Source organism: Psammomys obesus, unplaced genomic scaffold (genome assembly GCF_907164565.1).
Source record: "Psammomys obesus unplaced genomic scaffold, mPsaObe1.curated_primary_1811, whole genome shotgun sequence".
Classification (NCBI taxonomy): Eukaryota; Metazoa; Chordata; class Mammalia; order Rodentia; family Muridae; genus Psammomys; species Psammomys obesus.
The window spans coordinates 8,389,798-8,407,611 of record NW_026591918.1 but is presented as its reverse complement, the minus strand read 5'-3'; the positions used below and the strand labels follow the sequence as shown (position 1 = coordinate 8,407,611).

The 17,814-nt window shown below is 38.8% G+C and overlaps 1 protein-coding gene across 3 annotated transcripts in view; it reads right to left on the bottom strand.

Annotated features, from left to right (window-relative positions):
• Sfmbt1 (Scm like with four mbt domains 1) overlaps positions 1 to 17,814 on the bottom strand; it is a 105,684-nt gene that overhangs the window by 9,859 nt on the left and 78,011 nt on the right. For all 3 annotated transcript variants that reach the window (XM_055612344.1, XM_055612343.1, XM_055612346.1), the window contains exons 10-16: positions 17,272 to 17,422; positions 14,107 to 14,189; positions 10,196 to 10,322; positions 8,989 to 9,102; positions 7,018 to 7,060; positions 4,779 to 4,840; positions 3,899 to 4,038 (exon numbers count right to left, since the gene is read on the bottom strand). In XM_055612344.1, the coding sequence (XP_055468319.1) occupies positions 3,899 to 4,038; positions 4,779 to 4,840; positions 7,018 to 7,060; positions 8,989 to 9,102; positions 10,196 to 10,322; positions 14,107 to 14,189; positions 17,272 to 17,422 (720 nt within the window). The remainder of the gene's footprint in view (positions 1 to 3,898; positions 4,039 to 4,778; positions 4,841 to 7,017; positions 7,061 to 8,988; positions 9,103 to 10,195; positions 10,323 to 14,106; positions 14,190 to 17,271; positions 17,423 to 17,814) is intronic.

Here is a 17,814-nt window from a genome sequence, read left to right as displayed (position 1 = left end):
AAGGCCCTCCCATATCAATCATGAATCAATAAAATGCTCTAGAGACTCACTAACAGTCTGACGGGGGCGTTTTCTCAGTGGAAGCTCTTCTTCCCAGACTCTAGTTAATGGACACAACCTCCTAAGCTATAAACTAATCTCACAGTGAATACAGGTATCCACATACATTTTTTTTTAAACACAAGGTCTTGCTTGAACTCAAAATTCTCCTGCCTCAGTCTCCTGAATTGTTGGAATTACAGCCATCAGCCATCCCATCCACTGGATGGATCCGGGACTGCTTGAAGCCTGAACTTCAACTTCAGGCAAGGAATCCTAGAGCTAGTCCACTTGCTCCCATACACTGTCAGCCATCTCACCTATTGCTGGGCCCTGGAACATATGAATTTGATCTCCAGCGCAAGTCAAGAGACCTCTATCCCTACCTCAATCATGTGCTATAGCAACACAGTGCTCGCTCTCTGGCACAACCCCTCCTAACTACAGTCTCCATACAGCTGCTAGCCAGGAACCCTCCAGCCAGCCCATGTGGTGTAAAGACACAAATAACCTATCTGCACTCCCTGGCACAGGCCTCCCAACTCTGCAGTTGCTTGCTTGTGCCAGATCTACCCTCCAGGCCTAGCCAGGCCCACACATCCTGTGTGCTGGCTCAACCTGAGCCAGTCCACCTGACCCTACCTCTGCCTGCAACCTCCTCAATTCACAGAAAACAAATGAAGCTAAATTACTCAAACACAAAATCAACTAAGAACACAAACAGCAAAAACAAAACAAAACCAAACCTGTACAAATAAGTGACTGCAATCACACACCTTTCAATAATAACTTTAACTATTAATAGTCTCAACTCTCAAAAGACTCAGGCTGGCTGAATGGATTAAGAAATAAAAGTCCATCTTTTTTTTTGCCTAGAAGAAACTCAGCTTTATGCTCAGATGTAGCCCATGGCAGTTCAGTATCCAAGTATCCAAGTGGGTTCCCTAGTAAGGGGAACAGGGACTGTCTCTGACATGAACTTGGTGGGGGCCTCTTTGACACCTCCTCCTACTGTGAGGGTAGCAGCCTTGCCAGGCCACAGAGGAGGACAATGCAACCAGTCCTGATGAGACCTGATAAGCTAGGGTCAGATGGAAGGGAAGAGGACCTCCCCATCAGTGGACTTGGAGAGGGATTGGGAGGAGGTGAGGGCAGAAGAGTGGAATTGGGAGGGGAGGAGAGAGGGGGCTACAGCTGGGATACAAAGTGAATAAACTGTAATTAATATAAAGCAATAAAAATTTAATTAAAATGAAATAAAAAAGAAACTCAGCTTTAAAGAGGCACCAAATTAAAGTAAAAGGATGTAAAAAAGTATTCCAAGCAAATGGGAACAGGAAGCAGTCACTACTATAATAATATCTGACAAAATAAACTCAAAAGCTAAAACTAACCAGAAGAGATAGGCAGTTCACTGTGATCAAGAGTCGAGAGAGCAATCAATGGAAAAGACAAGTCTAAATGTGTGGTGCCAAACTCTAGAGTACTCAATTTCACAAAAGCCCATTATTAGAACTAGAGAACAGATAATCACCAATCCAGTAAGAGCAGGTGATTTTTATACCCCACTGTCTCCACAAGACAGCACATCTAGACAAAATATAAACAGAGAAACATCAGAATTAAATTACGTCATACTTCAAATATGACCTAACAAGTATCTGTAGAATATTCCAAACACTAAACGAAACACATTCTACACAGCAGCCCACATCATGAGACACAAAACAAATCTTAGCAAATCCAGAAGAACTATGTATCCTATCTGACTATGAGGCAATAAAACATGAAACTGACAACAAAGAAATCTCTCCTGAGTACATAATCTCATAGAGACTAACTACTCATTACTTAATGAGGAATGGATCAAAGGAATAAAAACAAAAAAAAATTCTAAATTAATAATGAAAATTATTAATGAACTAAATTAATAATGAAAACACAATACAACAAAATGTCTAGGACACAAAAAAAGCAGCCCTACAGCGGAAACTTACAGCTCTATGTGCCTATATTAAAAAATCAGAAACAGCACAAATATTAATTAATGATACAACTCAAGGATTAAGGAAAACAAGAATAAATCAAATCCAGTAGATGGCAAGAATAAAAATCAGAGCAGAAATTAATGAAGTTGAAATAAGTAACAACAAAAAAAGTCAATGAATCTAAGAGCTTGATAGAACTTTAGAATTTTAGGCATGCACCATAGCACTCAGCTTTTCAGTTTCCTATACACAGTCTCAAGTGGTCCCTGACAAACACCTTTTTAGACAGAGGTGAGCCTATTTGAAGACTCACTTACTTCCCTACGAAGCAGAAACAATCGTGAGCCAATTTGCCATGTAGGGCAGTAGTCCCCACCCAGCCTTATCTGTGATTTTTGTGTTCTGAGTTTCAGCCACACATGCTCCACAGTGGTCCAAAGCCCCAGACTAATTCACAAACTCTAAATTGTACAGAATTCCAAGTAGCCCGATTAAATCCTGTACCACCCTACTGAGGCACATGCATACCTCCACCTACTCTGTCCACACTGTCCACACTAAAGCCTCTGAGTAGCTGTGCAAGTTGTCAGATCAGATCGTAAGATACCACAGGGTTCATGGTTGAAGCCTCAAAGTAGTCGAATGCCACACTGCCCATCATGTAGACATGATCTGATCTCACATCACAACAAACAGAAGTTACATCTCAGGTAACATAAAAGATGACTTTCATACAACTTTTACCACAGTATAGTTAGAATTTTCTATTTTATTATTTGTTATTCTTGTTAATCACTTACTATGCCTAATTTATTAATTAAATTTTATCCTAAGTGTGGTGGTCTGGACATAGTTTGAATACATCCCCCCAAAGCTTATGTGTTATAATCCTGGTCTGCAGTATGATGGTTGCAGAAGATGACAGGATCCTTAACAGGTGAGGCCAGGTGGGAGACTGTAATGGTTAGTTTTACTTGTCAATCTGACACAATGTAGAATGACCTGGAGAGAGAGTGTCAATAAGGAAGTGTCTAGATTTGGTTTCCTCATGGGTATGTCTATGGAGGGGAATTATTTGATTTTGTTGATTGACCCAGCCTAAAAGTGAGTAGCACCATCTCTGGGTTTGGGTCCTGGGACATATAAAAAAAGAGAAAATGAGCTGAGCACAAACATTTCACGTATTCATTCAATTCACTCCTCTGCTCTGTGGATGTAGCGTGAGTAGCTATTTCAAGTTTCTGCTGTCTTGACTTCCCTGCAAAGATGGATTGCAATCTGCAATTATGAGCCAAATAAACCTTTTCCCCTTTAAGCTGTTTTTGTCAGATTATTTTTCTTACAGAGTCAACAAATAAAACTAAAGGTCCTTTAAAAACTTGGAGCCACCACCTCAGAGAAGACAGTAGGCCTCCAGTATCTCTCAAATTTCTTATTTGGCAATGTGATTCTTCCTAATACATGTAATTTTCACTAAGATTTGACAAAGACAAGAGGATCTTCCCAGAAGTCAAGTTGATAGGGACACTTGGTCTTGAACTTTTTGCCTACAAAAACTATGTACTAAATAAGCCTTTTCATAATAACTAACCTTCTTCAGGTGTTATAAGAACAAAAGATATTAACACAATACATACAGAAAAAATCCATAGAATCTGCAAGGTTTGGTACTTTTCACATTTTTAGGCACTACTTCAAGTCTTGGAATTGTATCTGCCATGGCTAAAAGGGGAACTACTGTACATGAGAAAAGTTAAGTTACATTTGATTTAACTGACAGTTGTTACATCGATGGTACATGGCTCTCTGTATGAATGAGCCTAGGACACTCTCATTTAACTTTCAAGTTCTGCCCTAGGTCATAACCTTACCTCTCTAAGTACCAGAACACAGTTCCCAGGTCCTACACATTGAGGCAGCTCAGCAATTCTTCCCTTATTAAGATATGGCCCTGAGAAGCAACGGTGGTTGAAGTATATCTTTGGACAACAATATTTTCCATTGATCATCACTGGAAATGAAGAAACAAGTATTCAAAGTAGTCATTCTCCCTTTATTCCATGTTTCCAAAGATGAGTTGGGGGTGGCAACCAGCATATCACCATTATATAAGTTTTAAAATTACTTTTTGTGTGTGGGTTTTGGACCTGCTATGCATGCTTTGAGCTACATTCCCAGCCACAGACATGAATATTTTGAAGTTTAGCATACTGTCTGACAATGCTCTTAAATATCTTACATTTACTTTATGATAGGGTACAGAGCTTATCACTATCCTGAACTACTACTCCTAGATTTGTCAGACAACTCTAGAGCCCCACACTTCTACTGGTAAAGGAAGTAGAGGACCTACTCCATAATCTCATCAGTCTTAATCATGTCTTTCCTAGTCCTTCAAAACAAACTATTCAAAAATCTATTCTATAGCACTTCTAGGGATAAATGCTGAACACTACCCAGGCTTAGTTTGTCTCCTAAGCCCCATCTTAGTTAACATTTCAAATGTACAGGGGTTTCTGTTTATTTTATTCTGAGATAAGAGACTCACTATGTAGCCGCAGTTGGCCTACAGTTTTAAATATAGATTAGGCTGGCTCTCAACTTGAGGTTATTGTCCTGCCTCTACCTCCCAAATGGAGTGATTACAGTCATGTGCCACCACGCTTGGCTCAAATGTTTCCTTTCCTTTCAAATACAGCCCATTAAAATGTAACCAAGGATCTCTTCTCCACAATGTTACAAATACTATACCTGAGTGGTTGGCGTTCAGCCGATTCTTCAGGCCCTCATGGACAGTTCTTGAAGACAGTATTCTGGATCGAGAAAAATAGTGAAATTACCAGCATAGCCTAAAAGTTACTCGTTTCCTTCAAAAAAGGAAATGTACCCAAAGCAGAAAAATGTTAACTTATAATACATTATTTTTAAGTAGAAATTGTTTTTAAAACCATGCATAGGACAAATGAGCCAAGAATCTATAGACATGTGATACTGTATGTTCAAAAATTACAAAACTGTATTATAAAATCTAAAAGTTTCTTTTAGAACTACACATGAAAGTCAGGTTTTTAGGAGATAATTAAGACTTATTTAGAACTTAGATCCTAAGAGTAGGATCATATGATAGCCATATAAGGGAGAAGACAAGGACGGGAGAAGGGCAAGAAGAGATCTTCACTGAGTGAAGTCCTAGCTAGAAGGTGTCCATTGGTATGCCAGGAATCAAGACCTTATAAGGAATCAAATCAACTGCCATTTTGATCTGACAATCCCTAGCTTTTAAAGTATGAGAAACTTAGCTTCTGTGGCTTATATCATCCAGTCTGTGTTAATTTTGTTATGGCAGTTTATTAGACTATATAGAATTCAAAATTTAATATAAACATAAAAACTTCTGTATCTTTAAAGATGTAAGATAGCACCAACTGACTGCTGCTCAAAGGATGTAAGAGTATGCTACAAAGAGTTTCCTGATGGGTTTAAAGGAGAACTGTAGCTTTTGTTTTCCAGTTGCTGTTTTGTATATCAATATACTGTGACAAATCATTCCTTGACTTAAAATTCTTGCTCTTCTTTCACAAATATTTCCTTTCTTTTATTCAATTACTTTCAGTAACTAAAAGCTAAAAAAAAAATATTTAAGGGAATATCTTGATATATTTGCCCTTTTGTATATAAAAATTTTGATATAGGCTTTTACTACGTAACCCAGGCTGGGCTGGAATTCACTCTACAACCTAGGCCTGCCTTAAACGATCTTCTGACTGAGCCTTTAAAGTAGCTAAGATTGTAGCAGCTTTATTTGTAATAGCCAGAAGCTGGAAACAACCTAGATGTCCCTCAGTTGAGGAATGGATACAGAAATTGTGGTACATTTACACAATTGAATACTACTCAGCAATTAAAAACAAAGAAATCATGAAATTTGCAGGCAAATGGTAGGATCTAGAAAAGATCATCCGGAGTAAGGTATCCCAGCAGAGAGACACACATAGTATATACTCACTTATAAGTGGATATTAGACATATAATAAAGGATAAACATACTAAAATCTGTACAATTATGGAAGCTAATCAAGAAGGACGACCCTGGGTAAGATGCTCAATCTTCATTCAGAAAGGCAAATGAGACAGACATTGGAAGAGGGAGAAAACAGGGAACAGGGCAGGAGCCTATCACAGAGGGCCTCTGAAAGACTCCACCCAGCAGGGTATCAAACATACGCTGAGACTCATAGCCAAACTTTGGATAGAGTACAGGGAATCTTATGAAAAAAGGGGGAGATAGAAAGACCTGGAGGGACCCAGGAGTTCCATAAGGGGAGCAAAAGAACCAAAAAATCTGGGCACAGGGGTCTTTTCTGAGACTGATACTCCAAACAAGGACTATGCATGGAGATAATTTAGAACCCCTGCACAGAAGTAGCCAAAGGCAGCTCAGTATCCAAGAGGGTTCCCCAACAATAGGACCAGGGACCATCTCTGACATGAACTGATGGGCTGGCTCTTTGATCACCTCCACCTGAGCAGCCTTACCAGTCCACAGAGGAAGACAAAGAAGCCAATCCTGATGAGACCTGATGGTCAAATGGAAGAGGAGGAGGACCTCCCCTATCACTGGACTGGGGGAGGGGCATAGGAGAAGAGGAGGAAGGGAGGGTGGGATTGGGAGAGAATGGGGGAGGGGCTACAGCTGGGATACAAAATGAACAAACTGTAACTAATAAAAATAAATGAATGAATGAATGAATGAATAAGTAAATAAGTAGCTAAGATTTTAGGTGTACACCATCATGCCTAATTTTATTATGCAGTTTCAGGGAAGGCGTACACTGAAAAAAAGTATATAAGCCTAGCAAATTTTTCTTAAAAGTTTATGCTTCCATTGGAGAAAATAACCCAAGGGAGATGTATTTCCTTAAATAGCTATTTTTTCCCCTAAATATTCTAGTTTTAAATCTGAACTGTTTAGACATGTTATATTACTTACTGTTTTTCTGGTTGAACCACTGCAATTTTCCTCTGTTTGTGCACTATAGGAAGAGAAAAAAAAAAGCTAAAAAAATTTAAAGACAAAGGCAAAGACTCAGGCTTGCAATCAGCATATTTGATAGCTGGTTGTATGTAAATAAGTAGCAAGCACTTTAAATTAATCTTTAAGTGTCAACTTTCTAAGTAAGGAACATTTTTCTTGGTTGGGGTCTTTCTAGAAAAAACAAAAAGAATTATTTTCAAGGATCACTAAGCTAATCAATACTTACAAATACTTTCCAGCAAAAATGGATACGGAAAAGAAAGGCTCATCTGACAAGGCCCTTAGGACCAGTCAATGGAACAGAAATAGTTTCAGCAGAGTGCTAGGGAAATAGAACATCCAGGTATATGAAGCTAGACTCTTAACTTACATCACATATAAAAATGAAAGCAAATTACTAAACTTCAAAACTCTTTACATGTGAGAAAAAGCTCATAGCGCTTTTTAGATCCCTTCTTAAATATGACACCAAGAGCAGAGGTGGCAAAACAGTCAAAGAATTACACTGAAGTACATTCAGTTTAAAGACTTGCTAGTGAAAAGAGAATAAAGGGTCAGTAAGATAGATAAGAACACTTGCTACAAGTCTGACAACTCGAGTTTGATTCCCATCAGCCACTTGGTAGAAAAATAAAGTCAACTCCCACAAGTTGTTCTCTGACTTTCACGTGCGTGCAGTGGTATGTGCACGTGAATACACAGACACAAATACGCACAGTAAACGTAAAAAAAAAAAAAAAACATAAGGAGAATGAAGAAGCTGGAGAGATGTTTCAACAGTTAAGAGCAGTTGTTCTTACAGAAAACTTGGGAGGCAGCAATAGGCCAATCTGAATTCAAGGCCACCCTGGTCTATATATGGAGTTCTAGCCTAGCCAGGGTCTTTGAGGCTTAAACTCCAACTAAAAAATAAAAAGTAAAAATATTTTTAAAAATAAAAAAATAAAATACAAATAAAAAATACTAGGCTAGCTAATTCCAATCGAAGACAAATGTCAGCTTCCAAGTTGCCCTATGAAAAGATCCGTTTAGCAAAGAACTTTGGTCACTAGCCAGCAAAACTAAGTTCAAGAGCCCAGGAAATAGACTCCTGCTGCTACTGTATAACTGCACTCTTAAATTAACCCTGAACAGTAATTACTGTATGAGGAGGTGAGGCACTTGGTAGGTGATTAGATGATGAAGACAGACCTCTCCTGAGTGAGATTAGTACCCTACAAAGGATGTCCCAGAGAGTAAGCAGTCTGTGTTAGCATGTGAGGACACAGCAAGAACATCTCTGGGCTGAAGAGACAGCTCAGAGATTAAGCATCCTGGCTGCTCTTGCAGAAGACTCTGGTTTAGTTCCCAGCCCCCACATAGTAGCTCACAACCAGCAATGATCCAGTTCCAGGAAATTTAATGCTTTATTTTGACCCCTCAGGTATCAAGCACCACATAATGCAAATATATATGTGCAAGCAAAATACTCGTACATATGATAAGAATTTTTTAAATCTAAAAAAAGGCCTCATCTAGGATACTGAAAATAGATCCTCATATCTGCTAAAACCTTATCACTTGGACTTCCTAGCTCTAGTAATAACAGATATTACTTTATAGAATTTTGTTATCAAAACTAGAATGGACTAAGACACTTGCCAATAATCATCTGACTAAACTTGGGGAGATCCTCCCTAAGTCAAGCCCTAAGATACCTGACCTTGTAGAATCCTTTATAAAAGCCTGTAAGAAATCGAGATCACCTAAGTTTAGCCCAGACCTCAAAGCTAGCAAAAGTTTGTTGTAATAAATAATTGCCTACATATACAAAAAGATAATTATCATTTTGGTTTTCTCTGAAATGTCTATATTCATCTTAATTGGTAGCATCTGTGCAAGAGATCATTTAATAACCAATTTTCTAATCCAGAAACAGACAAGTACCTCGTGCCCGTCGAGGAGTACTGAGAGGATGGCCATTGGATTCACACCAGCCCAAAGGAAATATATCCATTGACTCCACACTTACAATAAATTCGGGTATAGGCTTCTTAGAACCTGTTAGATTAAGAAAACAAATTTTGAACTATTAAATAGCTTTCTTTATATTTTTTTTTTCTGGTTTGTTTAGTTTTAAAAACTGGGTCTCATGAGGTAACACAGACTAGCTTTGAAATAGTGATCCCCCTGCCTCAGCCTCCTAGGCACTGGGACTACAGGAATGCACAACCATGTCTAGTCCTACACATTACTTTTTAAACAATACTGTAGTAATATAGACATGTCTTTTAAGCAATAATAGAAGTCATATATTTTATGTTATATAAATATTATGAAAAAATAAGTTGCCTTCTATGTATATCTTATAAGAATTAAGAAGGAAGTAAATACAAAGTGACCATTGGTAAAGAAATCCAGCAAAGCAACTGGAGCTATGACTGTGTCATTCAGATGGCTAACAAATATCAGAGTCATTTCCTTGAAATAACAAGAATAAGAGGGGAAAATGTCAAGTTTACTTTAACAACCAGGACTAATGTTTTACATTCTTGGAATAAATTGAAATCAGGAAAAGATCTGCCAAGTTGCTTGGCAGATGTTGCATGGATGTCTGCAGTAAATACCATCATTGACATCTGCATTATGTATCAATTCTACAAATCAGAAGCAGAAAGCATCTTTTTAGAGAGTATTCGGCAGCAGGATAAAAAAAGCAGGCCACAGACAAGAGCTGCAGCATTGATCACTTACATAGCTTCATCCACTTACCTATCCAACCATTAAATACTACCTTGCGAAAGACAAATCAAGTTTGTCTACGTACTACTTGGTTCTATGGTCTTGGGGCAACCAAAATGTTACCTCTTCAATAAGTGAAGCAGTTAATGTTACTATTTTGGCAACATCAAAATGTAAGTTATTTTGACTTGTCCTCATGAAAATAAAGGACTTTATAGTAAAGAGCTTTTATTGAGTTTGGTTTCCAAAAATTTAAAAGCCAAGGACAAAAAGTAAAACTTCAGCTTGAAATCTTGGATTTCAAATTAGACTCTACTTAAAAGTCCACTGAGTCTAACAAGCTACACTACAGGAGTGAGCAGGAGCTGCAAGGAAGGGCCAGAGGAAACTTCTAAGGGTGCTGCCACATTACCTTCCAGCTGGAGCCACAGATACGAGCCTCTGACTGCAGTAATGGTGGCAATGCACACTTCTTCAGGGAGAAGAGGGTTCACTGCCTCCAGTTTCATGTTTTCTTTAAACTGGTGCTCAGAAATCGACTAGAAGAAAAAAAAAAATCAGTGAATCAAATCCATTAAGTAGATTAGTACATAGTATTAACTGATATGCTCAACTGGAATGTGGGAATGTTTTACAAGCAGTATTTAATCCCTAGATCTACAGTATGGCATATTTTGTTTTACTTGTTTTCAAGGAAGCAAAGGAAAAATGCTTATTTTACTTGGTAGACAGAATGGTCTTTGAGTCAGACACTCTTGCATAGTGCTATGTGGATAATGACCTTGCTTGAGTTGCAAAATCTATTTTGCCTGTTTCTTCACTTGTCACATGGAGTAGAGAATACCTATCTTGCTGGGTTATTAGGAAATAGCTATTAAGGAGACCCCGAAGGTTCTGTGTCCCTAATCAACTGTCTCTCAACCCTTAGAGGGCTCTGCTATATCCTTTAATGTCTATCATAAAAGGCAGTCAGGATAAAAAAAAAAATGCCACGAATAAGAAGAAAGAAGATTTTGTTGTTTTCCTTCCTCATAACTAAAAATTGCTGTTGGTTTTTGAGTGTATAAACCTAGGGCTGAATAAATGGGCTTAGCGGGTAAAGGTACTTGTTTGATCCCAGAACCTACACGGCGGAAGGTAAAAACCAATACCTACAGTTGACCTCCATATGTGTGCCATACATGTGCACATGGACACATACATGCACACTCCAAATACATTAAAAAGAAACCAAACCTAGAAAAATGCATCTAGCAAGAGAGAAAACTCAGCCTAACAAAGGGTAAGCATAAGGTGGTAGTGAAGACAGCCGAGAACTGTTAGAACCAGGACTAATGCAACTCAAGGCACAAGAGCTATAGCCCAAATAAGGACTGATTGATTTGTCTCTCCTGTTTTGTTTCAGACAGGTCTCAGGTAGCTCAGGCTGACCTCTACTCTTGCTACGTGTAAAGTGTGACCTTTATCCCTGACCCTCCTTCTTTCACATCCAAAGTGCTGAGGTCTCATCAGCACACTCCATGCCTGGCCTATGCAGCTCTGAGGACCTGCCTGAGGGCTCTATGTGGTCTCATCAGCGCACTCCATACCTGGCCTATGCAGCTCCGAGGACCTGCCTGAGGGCTCCGTGTAAATAAGCAAATGACACTAAAGTGATAGTGAGCTACACTCCCAGCCTCTCACTTTCTTTAAAAATTAAAAACAAAACTGGTTTGGGACGGGGATCTTATGCTTAGAAATGGCTGGCTTCACATTTACATCAATCCTCCTGCATCAGCCTCCTAGAACACTGGGATTACAGATGTGTAGCTTCATGTTTGGAGGACCTTTTCTTTCCTTTCTTTCTTCCCTTTCTTTGTTATTTTTTGACAAGAAATGTTGTTAGAAGTATTTAAAAAGCACGTACCGTATGCCATTATGTACTTATTACACACCCCACAGACACAACTGTGTCTTTCCCTTCCCTACAGAAAGTGAGATTTATTCTCTGGAAAAGATATAATACAAGCTCTTTGGGCAGAAGGACACAAACAACTTTTAAAAGGTATGTATACAGTGAAGGCCCAGCTATAGCTGCTCTATATCACACAGGGGACAGGAAAAGATCTTTAACAGTAATAGGTTAACACAGACAGATATAAATTTAGTTGTTAGTCAATAAATGGCCAGCTAGATCCCACTCTGTAGAAAAAAAAAAAATCAAGGTTGACAAACTCTATTCAAACATACTCAAAGTTTCTAATCAGTTTTTTGTTTTAGTTTCCTATTTTTAAAATATAAGTAGGAACCAAGAATGATCACATTTAAACATATAACCACAAAGATCATTAACATGACAAATGTTTAAAAAAGAAAATAATCATAGAATGCTGCAGCAGTCAGCTGTTAAAAGTTTGGAGGCACATAATGAAAAACCTTAACCAAAATTTCATTAAAACTAAACAGGGGTAGTTAAGACAGAAGGGAAGGTAACACAGTATAGTTAACTGTTCCTTTACTGTACTAAGTCCTCAACGTTAAGTGTCTACAATTAATACCTCAAAAGAGCGCAACATATGCCGCGCATGCTGGTGCACGCCTGTGATCCCAGCACTTGGGAGGCAGAGGCAGGCGGATCACTGTTGGGTTCGAGGCCAGCCTGGTCAACAAAGCAAGTCCAGGACAGCCAAGGCTACACAGAGAAACCCTGTCTCAAAAAACAAAAACAACAAAAAAGAATGCAATGTATTATTTTGAAAATGAGTTATGAATACAAGAATACAGCGAATAAAAAATAAAATGTGGTCACTGTATAAACTAAAGACATGAGCTTTCCAAGAGAAGGGAAGATTTTTACTGTAGATACGAGGGGTCTAGCCAGAGGCATCTGGAAGAGTGCAGAGCAGGAAGAGAAAGTAGCAGACTGAGCATGGCCAGCACACTGGACCAACCTTGAGAGGACAGAGGTGGAGAGAGCAAGAGAGGAAGACAAAGAGAGTGTGGGCAAGAGAGGGGCAAGAGGGTGCATAGACAGAGCCAAAGTAAAAAGATCATAAAGGCATGAGAAGCTGAGGGAAGGGAAGCCCATAAGTTGAACAAGTTTAGGGTAGTGGGCAAGAGCCACAGGTACTTTTGATACTGAGGGAGCCTCAAGGCCGCCAGGCACTTTGGTGTGCTAACAGGCACCACAGAATTTCTTTTGAACCTGACAGTCTCTTCTAGGAAGGGGCTTGCAAAGAAACAAGACAGGCGTTGTTCTACATTCTCAGTTTTTCATGTTATTAGGTTCCCTGCCTACTGTTTGTTTATTTTACTTATTTATTTGATAGAAACTCATTATTGTAGCCCTAAATGGCTTGTGCAGACCAGGTGGGCTTCAAATTCACAGAGATCCACCTGTTACAGGCTGGGATTAAAGTCAAAACCCACCACGCCCAACCAGAGGTGGGTATTTCTGAGACAAGATTTTGTAAGGCAGCCTGGTCCATGGTAGCCCTATGGCCTCGCCCTTCCAAGTGCTGGAATTACAGGCACTGCCACCGTACTTAACGGCTATTCAGCTTGTCTCTTTTTACTCGGTTTTTGTCTGAGTTTTGAAACAAGGTCTTTCTACACTGCCCAACATGACCTAGAACTTGCTACGTACCCATGATGGTCTTGCACTCATCATCTTCCTCTCTTGCCTCAGCCTCTTCAGCAGTGGTTCTCAGCCTTCCTAATGCTGTGATTCTTTAATACAGTTCCTCATGTTGTGGTGACCACAACCATAAAATTATCTTTGTTGCTACTTCATAACTGTTATTTTGCTACTGCTATGAATCATAACATAAATATCTGATATTCAGGATACCTAATATGTGACCTTGTAAAACGGTCATCCCACCCCCAAAAAGGTTGTGACCCACAGGCTGAGAACCAGCGCTCCTGAAAGTTGGTATTATGAGTGTGCACCACCATATCTGGCTTAAGTTTGGTGCCTTAACTGTCTGGACTTTTCAAACAGGCTCACATGTTGTTGAAATAAAAGTATTTTTTAAAAATGTAACAATTTTTCTCTATTTAATATTAACAGTTTCATTATCATTACACCACTAAATTATAAAATTTCAAATTCATATGACTTTACCTAGTTAAAAAATACATATATATAATGTAAACTTGTAAAACTAATTTATTTAACAAACTATCTTGTGCAGTAAATGAGTTTTCTTAGGACTATTTTACAGTTATCAACAAGGTAGTTATCTGGGTTACATGAGCTGATTAACTTGGAAGGAACAGTCATAAAAAGACTCAGCAGCACCACAGAAGCCCAGCGGGGAGCAGCGCTCTGAGGGGTCTCACCAGAGGGAAGCACTTCTGGGGAGCAGCTTCAGCACCACACTGTTTGAGGTAGTCGGCCCAGTCAAAGTCCTGGCTCCGGAAGCCTACAGAGACAGAGAGCAATGATTCACACCCAACATGCCTGTGCCTCTAGCACCCCACCAGTGCGCTCACAACCCCAAATGCCATTCTGATCAAGTGGAGGGGACTGTATATTTTTCACGCTAAGAAACTGAACCCAGGGTTATATATAGCTAATTTTATAAAAGAGAATAACTCTGGGCAAATTATAATTATATACTAAAATTCATGACGTAAGTGTTTAAACTTCCAAGTTTCAAGCTAGATTTTTTTAGAGCAGTATTTTTGTATGGCTAGTTACTGGTAATTTGCCAAGAGTTAAAAAAAAAAAAAAAAGTTATACAGCATTTCTTTTCTTTATACAGAAATTTTGCATTACTGATTTTATTAGTATTTTTAATCAGTAAGAACTTTTCATTGATAAGACTATTTGCGTTCTTCAACATGTCTTACCTAAAACCAATATAATGACTTTTTTTTTTTTTTAAAGACAGGGTCTCATGTAGCTCTGGCTATTTTGGAACTCATGTAGCCAAGGCTGACCTTGAATTCTTGACCCTCCTGTGTCTACCACCTTCCAAGTTCTAGGATTACAGGCATACACCACAACACCCTGGTCTGATGCAATACTCTTTTGTTGTTGTTGCTGATATAGAATTTTTTTTTTGTTTTGCTTTGTTTTTCGAGACAGGGTTTCTCTATGTAAACCAGGCTGGCCTTGAACTCACAGTGATTTGCCTGTCTCTGCTTCCCTGAGTGCTGGGATTAAAGGCATGCCCCACTAAGCCCAGCTCTGATGCAATGCTGTTAATACTGTTTTCAGATTCATGTACTACAGAATCTGTCTAATATTCTCAGAGACGGAGAAGTTAGTGTTCACAGAAATATAGCTGGATATGAGAAATAATTTCTAAACTCCCCACTAAAGTAGGATAATTGTGGTTGACAAAAATTAACTGAGCATCTCAAACTACTAATAAAAAAGATTTTGACTGCTCACAACACAAAGAATTGATATTTTATCTAACAGATGTGTCTATTACTCAACCTGATCATTATATATTGATTATATGTATTAAAATGCTACCCTGCACTCTATAAATGCATATGTGCCAATTAAAAAACATTTTAAAATTCTAAATGCTCTGATATAATCTGAATCATAAATTCAACTCAGACTAAAAGAAACAACTCTCTACATCAATCTATCAAAGTTCTTGGCAGAACCACCTCTACACTAGTGTCTGACTCAGCCCCATCTGTGTGGGAGGAGCTGCATGGCTGAGGTCCACTTTGCCTAAATTGCTGTCTCAAAGCTTAATCAAAACTGTATCTTCCTACAGGCAACAAGTCCCTGATATTCCTCTTCTTGTTCAAACAAAAAGGGCCTCGGTTCTCCCTTTGACCCTATCTGACTTCCTGACAAAACATTCTTCGACATGTTTCCTTCTTAAATATTTCTACTTTTATATATGTATACGCATGTGTATATTCACATATGCATGCTGGTACCTGCAGAGTACAGAATGGGGCACTAGTATCCTGGAATTCAAGTGGTAGGGAGCTATGAAACCTGTGATGGATACTGGGAACTGACCTCTGGACTTCTGCAGAAGCAGCAAATGCTCTTAGCCACTGTGCCATCCCTCAAGGCCCCAATGTCATTTTCAGTTACACAATTCACTATTTCCCCTGTGTTTACAAGGTCAACTGACTAGTCTATAGCATGCCCCAAACTCATGCACCCTGAATACTTGTTTTTTGTTTTCACACAAAGGTAGTAAGCAGTACCAAGAACTTGGTATATTATGCACCTTCCTGCAAAGCAACAAGTTCAATGCCATACCTTCCCACCAGGTACTCCTGTGTTCTGCTCATTGAGGACAGACAATCTGGGAAGTTCTGAGGATGTTTTCTCCCATATACCTCTTAAAAGGCTAGACCATTTCCACCTCTGCCTTCTCAGTGATAAATCCAATACGTGTTCATAACAAGCATTGTATAAATGCTTTGATCAGGTCAAATATCGTATTTTACAAAGTTATAAGAACAAGTAAAATGAGCTGTTACTCATTTTAGATCTTGATCATAACTTCCCTCTGGTTAGTCACCTTCATAACAAGGCCTTAACACCTAAAACGATCATCCTTATGACCCTCACACAGACATACCTGGAAAGAGAGAATCTCAATTGAGGGATGCCTCCATCAGGCATCCCAAGGGAGAACCTACAAGGCATTTTCTTGATTAATGATTGATGTAGGAAGGCCTAGCCTACTGCTAGTACTGCCACCTCTGGGCAGGTGGTCCCAGGTTGTATAAGAAAGCAGTCCGAGCAAGCCAGATGGAACAAACCATTAAGCAGAATTCTTTTATAATCTCTACTTCACTTCCTACCTTGAGTCCCAGCCTGGACTTCCTTCAATGATGGGTTTTAAGTATAAGATGAAATAAACCATTCCTCTCCAAAGTTGTTTTTGGTCCATGTCTTATCACAGCAACAGAGAAGCAAACTAGAAAACCTACCCCTCTGTGAATTTCCAACAGATTCCAAATGGAACAGACAAGGGAATCTGAACAGAATCCAGGCTTGAATCTCTCCTAGCTGGCTATACAGATACATGTCAAAGAATGAGAACACACACACAGACACACAGACACAGACACACACACACAAATACTTTTTTAGCTTGTGACTTCAAATATTATAGAATGAACTGGGCAAGGTGGCACACACCTTTTAATCCTAGCACTCAGGAGGCAGAAGCAGGTGGAGCTCTGTGAGTTCAAGGCTAGCCTGGTCTACATAGCAAGTTCTAGGCCAGCCAGAGCCAGTAAGGCCCTTCCTCAACAAACAAACAAATAAATAAAATTATGGAATCTAGATCATTTATCTTGGACCTCCAAAATACACAAGACAAGAGGTATAAAAGATCTTGACAATCATCCAACATATATCTCAAAGGCTAAGGCTGGTAGATCAGGAATTTAAGGCCACCAAGGATCATTTAGTGAGTGTGAGGACCCACTCAGCTATACAGTGAGACGTAATTAATAATGATAATGTAACTTTGAAAAACCGGATAGAAGAACTCAAATCCATACCTGGAGGAGGGTTGATATGTAAACCATTCTTTAGACTCCACTGCACAGGAAAAATGCCAGGACTGTTAGCATGGCACACAAATGATCGCTTTGTATGATCTTCTGGTCGAAGATCATCCATTTCCACTAGAAAGTACTTATCATCAAAAACCTGTAAAATTAAGAGAAAAAACTGACAAACGGCTTTATGTATATTATACATGGAATATATGTTATGTGTTATATATATGTGTGTGTGCACACACACATATATCTAATATACATATATTAATACACCTATTTGTACTTTCCTTGGCACGATCAAGCATGTTATATAAGTTCATTTATACTCACCCTGGATTATTAAAATATTCAATGGTTCTATGTCAGGTACTATTTAGATAAATATCTTTCATATATTTACTCAGTTTGACTTTTTATAACAATCTAATGAGGCAGATACCATTTTCAATTCCATTTTTCAGGTAAGGAAAATGAATTCAAAGAAAGGTAAAGTAATTTACCCCAGGTTACACAGTTAAAAAACTGCAAACCCAAACTCAA